Source organism: Peromyscus eremicus, chromosome 16_21 (assembly GCF_949786415.1).
Source record: "Peromyscus eremicus chromosome 16_21, PerEre_H2_v1, whole genome shotgun sequence".
NCBI classification, from domain to species: domain Eukaryota; kingdom Metazoa; phylum Chordata; class Mammalia; order Rodentia; family Cricetidae; genus Peromyscus; species Peromyscus eremicus.
Window position 1 is genome coordinate 2731665 of NC_081432.1, and position 12102 is coordinate 2743766.

Consider the following 12102-nt stretch of genomic DNA (forward strand, 5'->3'; position numbering starts at 1 on the left):
TTTCCTCACAGCCATCGCCCTGCACCCTGCTCCCAATGGCCTTCTACTACAGCCCATTTCCAGCTTGGGAATCGGGGTTATTTGAGGGAACATGCCATCTTAATAAGTCACAAGGAACTTCCATTTACTTTCCGTTCTTTGGCTGAGTATCGGGGTGTCTGCTTATAGTGAACCAAGAAATGTGGGGAGTTTGTAGAAAGCTTCTGGGGCCGTTCAGGAAAGAGGCCATGTGATGTCCATGGGGCTGACTATTGTCAAGAATGAAGGAAAGCTAAGCAACTTACCAGGAGCGGGTCGGCATATTGCTGAAAGGGAAAAAGAAAACCACAGTGAGTTCTTCACAGGTCTGAGAGAACTCAGAGTCTGTGGATGTTGTCTTAGAGCAAGGCTGTAGGAAAGAGGACAGGAAACACACACTCCCCCCCCCTCTGCCATTGGTGTGAGGCAGTGTGGTGAGAGGGTGTCTCTGCACCACCCTCCAGGCATGCCCCAGACTGTGGTGTGTTTCCTGAGGAACACTGGAAGGAGAGAGAAGGACTAGAATCCACAAGAGTAAAGATCAGACACTTTGAAAAAGGAACAAAATAAAACTAAGAGATGTGGAAAATACAACCATTTTATCCAAAGATCAGTGACACAGGCAAATGAGAGAGTGAATTCAGCCAAAGAAAGAGCTGGTGAAGCAGAGGGGAATTATCCAGGGACTGCCTGGTGTTCACTGTGCTGGCTGCTCTGTGTCAACTTGACACAAGCTGGAGTGACCTGAACGAATAGAACCTCAATTGAGAAATGATTCCATAAGGTCTAGCTGTAAGACATTTAATTAGTGATTGATGGGAAGGGCCCACCCATTGTGGGTGGTGCCAACCCTGGGCTGGTGGTCCTTGGGTTCTATAAGAAATCAGGCTGAGCATGCCATGAGGAGCAAGCCAAGAGGAGCATGCCAGTGAGCAACACTCCTTCGTGGCCTCTGCTTTAGCTCCTGCCTCCAGGGTCCTGCTCTGTGTGAGTTCCTGTCCTGACTTCCTGACACTATTAGGAGATGTGGCTTTGTTGGATTGGGTAGTCCTTGTTGGAGGAAGTGTGTCACTGTGGGGGTGGGCTTTGAGTTTCTCTATGCTCAGATAACTGCCCAGTGTCTTCTTTAACTTCCTGTTGCCTGCAAGACTGTCAGCTACTGTCTGCCTGCATGCACCATGCTCCTTGCCATGATGATAATGGACTGAACATCTGATACTAAAAGAGAGCCATCTCAATGAATGTTTTTCTTATAAGAGTTGCCATGGTCATGGTGCCTCTTCAGGAAATAGAAACCCTATTTCTAATATTAAGAAAAATGTTATAGATTTGTTCAAGCACACAAAAACTTTTGCTAACCAACATTTCTTTAATTCTCTATACTTTTATTAACCTGTCTGTCTATGACTTTCTTAAGAACTCATTAATTTTGAAAATGCTCAGTGGTGTATAACAAAGGACAGGGTCCTAGCAGGGATAGAAAAACAGTCCCCAGCTGTGTGACCCAGCAAAGAGAATTGAATGGAAGAGTTTGGGCCCTAGCGGCTTGTTATCCTGAGTATAATTGCAATCAAATGACTTGTGGCTCTAGGCTCAAAAAATGCATGTCAATGTGTGTGTGTGTGTGTGTGTGTGTGTGTGTGTGTGTCTGTGTGTGTGTTTATCAAAACAAGGAGCCTGGAGAGAATACACTTCCATCCACTTCCAACCAATGCAGTTGCAGACAGGGGCTGGGACATTAGTCCACTGCTCCATTGTTGCCAGCCTGACTAGGGGACATGTATGGGAAGTGGACACTGTCACTTATACAGAGCGTTGCAGTCCCTCACAGCATGTGACATCATTTCTCTCTTGCTGCATGCCCTATTCTCATTGAATCCCCTCATCCTGTTCTCCTTATTAATAAAGTCCTTGTTCCACAGATTTGGGAATCTGTGTGATTTGTGGGAGCATGGCCCTTAGTAAGCCATAAGGAACTTCCATTTACTTTCTATTCGTTGGCTGAGTATCGGGGTGTCTGCTTATAGTGAACCAAGAAATGCGGGGAGTTTGTAGAAACCTACGAGGGCAGTTAAGGAAAGAGGCCATGTGATGTCCATGGGGCTGACTATTGTCAAGAATGAAGGAAAGCTAAGCAACTTACCAGGAGTGGATGCACATATTGCTGAAAGGAAAAAAGAGAACCACAGTGAGTTCTTCACAGGTCTGAGAGAACTCAGAGTCTGAGGATGTTGTCTTAGAGCAAGGCTGTAGGAAAGAGGACAGGAAACACATCCCCCCTTCTCTGCCATTGGTGTGAGGCAGTGTGGTGAGAGGGTGTCTCTGCACCACCCTCCAGGCATGCCCCAGACTGTGGTGTGTTTCTTGAGGAACACTGGAAGGAGAGAGAAGGACTAGAATCCACAAGAGTAAAGATTAGACACCTTGAGAAAGGAACAAAATAAAACTAAGAGATGTGGAAAATACAACCATTTTATCCAAAGATCAGTGACACAGGCAAATGAGAGAGTGAATTCAGCCAAAGAAAGAGCTGGTGAAGCAGAGGGAAATTATCCAGGGACTGCCTGGTGTTCACTGTGCTGGCTGCTCTGTGTCAACTTGACACAAGCTGGAGTTCCCTGAAGGAATAGAACCTCAATTGAGAAATGATTCCCTAAGGTCCAGCTGTAAGGCATTTAATTAGTGATTGATGGGAAGGGCCCACCCATTGTGGGTGGTGCCAACCCTGGGCTGGTGGTACTTGGGTTCTATAAGAAAGCCATGAGGAGCAAGCCATGAAGAGCAAGCTATGAGGAGTAATCCAGTAAGCAGCAGCCTCCAAGCCCTCTGCCTCAGCTCCTGCCCCTTGTCCTGACTTCCTGACACTATCATGAAGTAAGTCACCTCAATTAATGTTACCCTTAAGAGTTTCCGTGCTCAGGGTGTCTCCTCACAGCAACAGAACTCTCTTTCTAAGTGTAAGAAAGATAGCATAGCCTTGTTCAAGCACACAAAACCTTTTTGCCAACCAACACCTCTTTAATTCTCTATCCTTTTGTTAACCTCTTTATCTATCACTTTCTTAAGAACTCATTAATCTTGAAAATGCTCAGTGGCGGATAATGAAGGGCAGGTCCTAGCAGGGATAGAAAAACAGTTCCCAGCTCTGTGACCCAGCAAAGAGTGAGAATGGGAAAGAATTGGAGTCCTATTGGTTTGTTCTCCTGAAAATAAATGCAAGCAAAGAGTTATAGGATTAGGCTCAAAAAATGTGTGTCCATGTTCGTGTGTGTGTGTGTGTGTGTGTGTGTGTGTGTGTGTGTGTGTGTGTGTGTTTATCAAAACAAGGAGCCTGGAGAGAATCCACTTCCAACCAATGCAGTTGCAGCCAGGGCCTGGGACATTAGACTTCTGCTCTGTTGCTGCCAGCAAGACTAGGGGACATGTTTGGGAAGTAGGCACTGTCACTTATACAGAACTTTGCAGTCCCTCACAACATGTGACATAATTTCTCTCTTGCTGCATGCCCTACTCTCATTGAATCCCCTCATCCCATTCTCCTTATTAATAAGGTCCTTGTTCCACAGATTTGGGAATCTGTGTGATTTGTGGGAGCATGGCCCTTAGTAAGCCACAAGGAACTTCCATTTACTTTTTATTTCTTGGCTGAGTGTTGGGGTGTCTGCTTACAGTGAACCAAGAATGTGGAAAGTTTGTGGAAATCTTCCGGAGCAGTTCAGGGAAGTGTCCATATAATGTTAATTGGGCTGACAGTTGTAAGTGTGAAGAAAGCTAAGCAACTTACCAGGAGCAGGTCGGCATATTACTGAAAAAAAAAAAAAAAAGGGGGGGGGGAACAAAAAACCAGAGTGAGTTATTCACAGGTCTGAGAGAACTCAGAGTCTGAGGATGTTGTCTTAGAGCAAGGCTGTAGGAAAGAGGACAGGAAACACACACACACACACACACACACACACACACACACACACACACACACACACCCTTCTCTGCCATTGGTATGAGGCAGTGTGGTGAGAGGGTGTCTCTGCACCACCCTCCAGGCATGCCCCAGACTGTGGTGTGTTTCCTGAGGAACACTGGAAGGAGAGAGAAGGACTAGAATCCACAAGAGTAAAGATTAGACACTTTGAAAAAGAACAAAATAAAACTAAGAGATGTGGAAAATACAACCATTTTATCCAAAGATCAGTGACACAGGTAAATGAGGGAGTGAATTCAGCCAAAGAAAGAGCTGGTGAAGCAGAGGGGAATTATCCAGGGACTGCCTGGTGTTCACTGTGCTGGCTGCTCTGTGTCAACTTGACACAAGCTGGAGTTCCCTGAAGGAATAGAACCTCAATTGAGAAATGATTCCCTAAGGTCCAGCTGTAAGGCATTTAATTAGTGATTGATGGGATGGGCCCATCCCATTGTGGGTGGTGCCAACCCTGGGCTGGTGGTCCTTGGGTTCTATAAGAAATCAGGCTGAATATGCCATGAGGAGCAAGCCAAGAGGAGCATGCCAGTGAGCAACACTCCTTCGTGGCCTCTGCCTCAGCTCCTGCCTCCAGGGTCCTGCTCTGTGTGAGTTCCTGTCCTGACTTCCTGACACTATTAGGAGATGTGGCTTTGTTGGATTGGGTAGTCCTTGTTGGAGGAATTGTGTCACTGTGGGAATGGGCTTTGAGTTTTTCTATGCTCAGATAACTGCCCAGTGTCTTCTTTAACTTCCTGTTGCCTGCAAGACTGTCAGCTACTGTCTGCCTGCATGCACCATGCTCCTTGCCATGATGATAATGGACTGAACATCTGGTACTAAAAGAGAGCCATCTCAATGAATGTTTTTCTTATAAGAGTTGCCATGGTCATGGTGCCTGTTCAGGAAATAGAAACCATATTTCTAATATTAAGAAAAATGTTATAGATTTGTTCAAGCACACAAAAACTTTTGCTAACCAATATCTCTTTAATTCTCTATACTTTTTTTTTTTGTTTTTTTTTCAAGACAGGGTTTCTCTGTGTAGCTTTGCGCCTTTTCCTGTAACTCACTTGGTAGCCCAGGCTGGCCTCGAACTCACAGAGATCCTCCTGCCTCTGCCTCCTGAGTGCTGAGATTAAAGCCGTGTGCCACCACTGCTCGGCTAATTCTCTATACCTTTATTAACCTGTCTGTCTATGGCTTTCTTAAGAACTCATTAATCTTGAAAATGCTCAGTGGTGGATAACAAGGGGCAGGGTCCAAGCAGGGATAGAAAAACAGTCCCCAGCTGTGTGACCCAGCAAAGAGAATTGAATGGAAGAGTTTGGGCCCTAGCGGCTTGTTATCCTGAGTATAATTGCAATCAAAGGACTTATAGCATTAGGCTCCAAAAATGTGTGTGTATGTCTGTGTCCGTGTGTGTGTGTGTGTCCGTGTGTGTGTGTGTGTCCGTGTGTGTGTGTGTGTGTGTGTGTGTGTGTGTGTGTTTATCAAAACAAGGAGCCTGGAGAGAATCCACTTCCAACCAATGCAGTTGCAGCCAGGGGCTGGGACATTAGTCCTCTGCTCCATTGCTACCAGCAAGACTAGGGGACATGTTTGGGAAGTGGACACTGTCACTTATACAGAGCGTTGCAGTCCCTCACAACATGTGACATCATTTCTCTCTTGCTGCATGCCCTATTTTCATTGAATCCCCTCATCCCTTTCCCTTATTAATAAGGTCCTTGTTCTATAGATTTGGGAATCTGTGTGATTTGTGGGAGCATGGCCCTTAGTAAGCCACAAGGAACTTCCATTTACTTTCTATTCGTTGGCTGAGTATTGGGGTGTCTGCTTATAGTGAACCAAGAAATGTGGGATGTTTGTGGAAAGCTTCTGGGGCAGTTCAGGGAAGTGGCCTTGTGATGTGCATGGGTCTGACAGTTGTCAGGACTGTAGGAAAGCTAAGCAACTTACCAGGAGTGGATGCACATATTGCTGAAAGGGAAAAAGAAAACCAGAGTGAGTTCTTCACAGGTCTGAGAGAACTCAGAGTCTGTGGAAGTTGCCTTAGAACAAGGCTGTAGGAAAGAGGGTAGGAAACACACACACACCCCCTTCTCTGCCATTGGTGTGAGGCAGTGTGGTGAGAGGGTGTCTCTGCACCACCCTCCAGGCATGCCCCGGACTGTGGTGTGTTTCCTGAGGAACACTGGAAGGAGAGAGAAGGACTAGAATCCACAAAGTTAAGATCAGACACCTTGAGAAAGAACAAAATAAAACTAAGAGATGTGGAGAATATAACATTTTGTCCAAAGATCAGTGACACAGGTAAATGAGGGAGTGAATTCAGCCAAAGAAAGAGCTGGTGAAGCAGAGGGGAATTATCCAGGGACTGCCTGGTGTTCACTGTGCTGGCTGCTCTGTGTCAACTTGACACAAGCTGGAGTTCCCTGAAGGAATAGAACCTCAATTGAGAAATGATTCCCTAAGGTCCAGCTGTAAGGCATTTAATTAGTGATTGATGGGAAGTGCCCATCCCATTGTGGGTGGTGCCAACCCTGGGCTGGTGGTCCTTACTTTTGTAAGAGGGCAGGTTGAGCAAGCCAGTGATCAGCACCCTCCATGGCCTCTGCCTTAGCTTCTCCTCCAGGTTTCTGTTGTGTGTGAGTTCCTGTTCTGACTTCCTGACACTATTAGGAGGTGTGGCTTTGTTGGATTGGGTAGTCCTTGTTGGAGGAAGTGTGTCACTGTGGGGATGGGCTCTGAGGGTTTCTATGCAGAGGATAACCCTCAGTGTCTTAGTCAACTTCTTGTTGACTGAAAGACACTCAACTATTGTCTACCTGCATGCACCGGGCTCTTTGCTATGATGATATTGGACCGAACCTCTGAAATTGTAAGGGAGCCACCTCAATAAATGTTTTTCTTATAGGAATTGCCGTGGTCATGGTGTCTCCTCACAGCAATAGACACCCTGACTCAGCCAGCTATAAAAGTCAACAGAGGATGTAAGGGCAGCTTGGAAGGGTCAGTGTGAATAGCCTCACTCATGGATGATGTGTGGCCCATCAATGGCAAGTACTATCATTTTCAGAGATAGATTGTCACAACTCATGGTTTTCAAGCCACATTTAAATATTCAGTGGTGGATAATGAAGGGCAGGGTCCTAGCAGGGATAGAAAAAAAGTTCCCAGCTGTGTGACCCAGCAAAAAGTGAGAGTGCTCAGTTAGAAGTCCTACTGGTTTGTTCTCCTAAAAATAAATGCAAGCAAAGGGCTTATTATGACATTAGGCTCAAAAAATGTGTGTCCAAGTCTCTGTCTCTCTGTCTCTCTATCTCTCTCTGTGTGTGTGTGTGTGTGTGTGTGTGTGTGTGTGTGTGTGTGTGTGTGTTTATCAAAACAAGGAGCCTGGAGAGAATCTATTTCCAACCAATTCAGTTGCAGCCAGGGCCTGGGACATTAGTCGTCTGCTCCATTGTTGCCAGCCTGACTAGGGGACATGTTTGGGAAGTGGACACTGTCACTTATACAGAGCATTGCAGTCCCTCACAACATGTGACATCATTTCTCTCTTGCTGCATGCCCTATTCTCATTGAATCCCCTCATCCCTTTCCCCTTATTAATAAGGTCCTTGTTCTATAGATTTGGGAATCTGTGTGATTTGTGGGAGCATGGCCCTTAGTAAGCCACAAGGAACTTCCATTTACTTTCTATTCATTGGCTGAGTATTGGGGTGTCTGCTTATAGTGAACCAAGAAATGTGGGATGTTTATGGAAAGCTTCTGGGGCAGTTCATGGAAGTGTCCTTGTGATGTGCATGGGGCTAAGAGTGGTAAGGGTGAAGGAAAGTTAAGCAACTTACCAGGAGCAGGTCGGCACATTACTGAAAGAAAAAACAAAACAAAACAAAACAAAAAAAAAAAATAAAGAAAACCAGAGTGAGTTATTCACTGGTCTGAGAGAACTCAGAGTCTTTGGATGTTTCCTTAGAGCAAGGCTGTAGGAAAGAGGACAGGAAACACTCCCCCCCCCTCTGCCATTGGTGTGAGGCAGTGTGGTGAGAGGGTGTCTCTGCACCACCCTCCAGGCATGCCCCAGACTGTGGTGTGTTTCTTGAGGAACACTGGAAGGAGAGAAAAGGACTAGAATCCACAAGAGTAAAGATCAGACACTTTGAAAAAGGAACAAAATAAAACTAAGAGATGTGGAAAATACAACCATTTTATCCAAAGATCAGTGACACAGGCAAATGAGAGAGTGAATTCAGCCAAAGAAAGAGCTGGTGAAGCAGAGGGGAATTATCCAGGGACTGCCTGGTGTTCACTGTGCTGGCTGCTCTGTGTCAACTTGACACAAGCTGGAGTGACCTGAAGGAACAGAACCTCAATTGAGAAATGATTCCCTAAGGTCCAGCTGTAAGGCATTTAATTAGTGATTGATGGGAAGTGCCCATCCCATTTTGGGTGGTGCCAACCCTGGGCTGGTGGTCCTTGGGTTCTATAAGAAATCAGGCTGAGCATGCATGAGTAGCAATCCAGTGAGCAACAGCCTCCGTGACCTCTGCCTCAGCTCCTGCCTCCAGGGTCCTGCTCTGTGAGAGTTCTTGTTCTGACTTCCTGACACTATTAGGAGGTGTGGCTTTGTTGGATTGGGTAGTCCTTGTTGGAGGAAGTGTGCCACTCTGGGGGTGGGCTTTGAGATATTCTATGCTCAGGATGCCACCCAGTGTCTTAGTCAACTTCCTGTTTCTTGCAAGGTTCTCAGCTACTGTCTGCCTGCATGCACCATGCTCCTTGCCATGATGATAATGGACTGAACCTCTGAAACTGTAAGGGAGCCACCTCCAATAATGTTTTCCTTATAAGAGTTGCTGTGGTCAAGGTGTCTTGTTCAAGCACATAAAAACTTTCGCCTACCAACACCTCTTTAATTCTCTGTATTTGTTAACTAGTTTGTCTATCACTTTCTTAAGAACTCATTAATCTTTAAAATGCTCAGTGGTGGATAAGGAAGGGCAGAAACCTAGCAGGGTTAGAAAAACAGTTCCCAGCTCTGTGACCCAGCAAAGAGTGAGAGTGCTAAAGAGTTGAGTCCTGGTGGTTTGTTCTCCTGAAAATAAATGCAAGCAAAGAGTTATAGGATTAGGCTCAAAAAATGTGTGTACATGTTCATGTGTGTATGTGTGTGTGTGTGTGTGTTTATCAAAACAAGGAGCCTGGAGAGAATCCACTTCCAACCAATGCAGTTGCAGCCAGGGCCTGGGACATTAGTCCTCTGCTCTGTTGCTGCCAGCAAGACTAGGGGACATGTTTGGGAAGTGGGCACTGTCACTTATACAGAGCGTTGCAGTCCTCATAATATGTGACATAATTTCTCTCTTGCTGCATGCCCTACTCTCATTGAATCCCCTCATCCCATTCTCATTAATAAGGTCCTTGTTCTACAGATTTGGGAATCTGTGTGGTTTGTGGGAACATGGCCCTTAGTAAGCCACAAGGAACTTCTATTTACTTTCTATTCATTGGCTGAGTATTGGGGTGTCTGCTTATAGTGAACCAAGAAATGTGGGATGTTTGTGGAAAGCTTCTGGGACAGTTCAGGTCATGACCTCCTGATGTGCATGGGGCTGATAGTTGTAAGGGTGAAGGAAAGTTAAGCAACTTACCAGGAGCAGGTCGGCATATTGCTGAAAGCAAAAAAGAAAACCAGAGTGAGTTATTCACTGGTCTGAGAGAACTCAGAGTCTGTGGAAGTTGCCTTAGAGCAAGGCTGTAGGAAAGAGGACAGGAAACACACACACACACCCTTCTCTGCCATTGGTGTGAGGCAGTGTGGTGAGAGGGTGTCTCTGCACCACCCTCCAGGCATGCCCCAGACTGTGGCGTGTTTCCTGAGGAACACTGGAAGGAGAGAGAAGGACTAGAATCCACAAGAGTAAAGATCAGACACCTTGAGAAAGAACAAAATAAAACTAAGAGATGTGGAAAATACAACCATTTTATCCAAAGATCAGTGACACAGGTAAATGAGAGAGTGAATTCAGCCAAAGAAAGAGCTGGTGAAGCAGAGGGAAATTATCCAGGCACTGCCTGGTGTTCACTGTGCTGGCTGCTCTGTGTCAACTTGACACAAGCTGGAGTTCCCTGAAGGAACAGAACCTCAATTGAGAAATGATTCCCTAAGGTCCAGCTGTAAGGCATTTAATTAGTGATTGATGGGAAGGGCCCACCCATTGTGGGTGGTGCCAACCCTGGGTTGGTGATCCTTGGGTTCTGTAAGAAAGCCATGAGGAGCAAGCCATGAACAAGCCAGTGAATAGCATTCAATGTCCTCTGCCTCAGCTTCTGCCTCCAGGTTCCTTCCCTGTGTGTTAGTTATTGTCCTGACTTCCTTGATGATGAACAATGATGTGGAAGTATATGCCACATAAACTTTTTCCTCCTCAGGTTGCTCTTTTTCATGGTGTTTCATCACACCCACAGTGTCTGTGACTAAGACCTTTAACAAATGACTTCCTTTCCTTTCTCTTGCCAACGTGTGTGGTTAGCAGAACGATAACCACCTTGGAGCTCACCGTGTCCCAAACCGTGGGGTCTCTGATATATGGAAAATAGTGTCAGTGCTGCAGATGGAGGTCAGGCTGTTCCTGAGATCGTCCTCAATTGTGTTGATGAGAACAACCATTTCAGGGGATTATTTTATTTCCATGATGATATGTCTATCCTATGTCCTCAACTCCTAGCATGCCCTCCGTGTCAGCCCTGACTTCCTCTCACTCCTGTCCGAGGCTGTGCCCCTTTGCACCAAACTGGGTGGAAACAATGAACTGCAGGGCTAGACTCTGTAACAGCCCTTCATATCCTTGTATAAGAGGCAAGAACACAAGAAATCTCAATTCTTTCATTTATGGTCTAGTTGTATTTGTAGCTCTACCTGTGTGTCCAAACAAAAAGAGGCCGTTAGACAGGACAGACAAAGAACATGTGAATGCAGAAGACCAGACCATATGGAACTTGATAGAATTTTGTCAACAGTGAGGAAGGAAGAAGGAGGCTGTGATCCAAGGAATCCTGGGAAGCTGCTAGCTGAAAAACAAGGGAACACCCTCCAGGAGGGTACAGATGCACTGACACCCTGATTCCATGTGTGTTGCGGGCGCCCTTCTGACTCCCGAACTGTAAGGTAAATTGGTGTTGTGTTGAACCAGAAAGCTGTGATCATTTGTTACAGCCACGGAAATAACACATCCAGTCCTCCCCTGCAGGTAGGTGTGGTCCTCTGACTGAGGTCTAGCCCACCCACTGCCACAATTGACAAGTAAGACAATACCCAGGTTCCAGAGGAGCTCCCACTAAAGACATCCAAAAATCTACTTCGGATCACTTCGTGGCGGACAGCAGGAGGAGTTAAGAGCTGCTAACTGAAGAGGAAGAGGTGGAGAGGCTGGAAGAGATGATAGCTCAGGCTGTGGCTGAGAGATGGGCTTAGCTTCCAGGCAGGACTTGCTTCAAGCCGGCATACATTCTAGTGGCCAGTGCTCGGAGAACCTGAATCAAAAGCTAGCCTGGGCTACACAGTAAGACCCTGTTGCAAACCACTTATCTTCAGATGTTAGTCTTTATTATAAGACATGGGTTTAATTGAAAGCATATGAGAAATGAGCAAGAAGTGCTGAGACCTGAGGCATGAAGGGATCCTTAACATTAATTTTCATATGTGCGATCTCTAGAGAGAGAAGCTATGGGTTTGTTAGACAGATGTAGATGGAGGTGGGAGGAATGGACATATTCACAGCAATCAAGGTAGGTGATTTTTTTATAATTAAAGATTCAAGCCAACAGATTGGAAAATCTTGAATTCTTATTCAAGCTAATTCCACATGCAAGAACAGCATGGCTAATACATAGAATGCAAGAACAAAGAGAAGTCTTAAAATATTTTTACTTAGTAACAATCATCAAATAGAAGATTTTATCAACAATAACAAAACCAAGAGTGATCAAGAAAATAAAGTGCGGAAGGAAACAGATTTCCATTAAACACATTCTGTGTTTAATGAAATCATGAGACTGTATGTGAAGTCAGAGTATTTTCAGTCACAGGCAAGTTGGGAAAACAGTTCCTCACACATGGGACT

At 45.6% G+C, this 12102-nt stretch overlaps 1 protein-coding gene across 40 annotated transcripts in view; it reads right to left on the reverse strand.

Moving 5' to 3' along the window:
- Positions 1 to 12102, reverse strand: part of Tsbp1 (testis expressed basic protein 1) — a 74949-nt gene that overhangs the window by 39153 nt on the left and 23694 nt on the right. For 6 of the 40 annotated variants that reach the window (XM_059281334.1, XM_059281327.1, XM_059281337.1 and 3 more), the window contains 5 exons: positions 9631 to 9651; positions 7828 to 7848; positions 5936 to 5956; positions 3803 to 3823; positions 2162 to 2182 (listed from right to left, as the gene is read on the reverse strand). The exons of 6 other annotated variants lie outside the window; for them this stretch is intronic. In XM_059281334.1, coding sequence (XP_059137317.1) covers positions 2162 to 2182; positions 3803 to 3823; positions 5936 to 5956; positions 7828 to 7848; positions 9631 to 9651 — 105 coding nt within the window. The remainder of the gene's footprint in view (positions 1 to 2161; positions 2183 to 3802; positions 3824 to 5935; positions 5957 to 7827; positions 7849 to 9630; positions 9652 to 12102) is intronic. 28 more of the 40 variants (XM_059281339.1, XM_059281344.1, XM_059281336.1 and 25 more) reach the window with 9 other exon arrangements.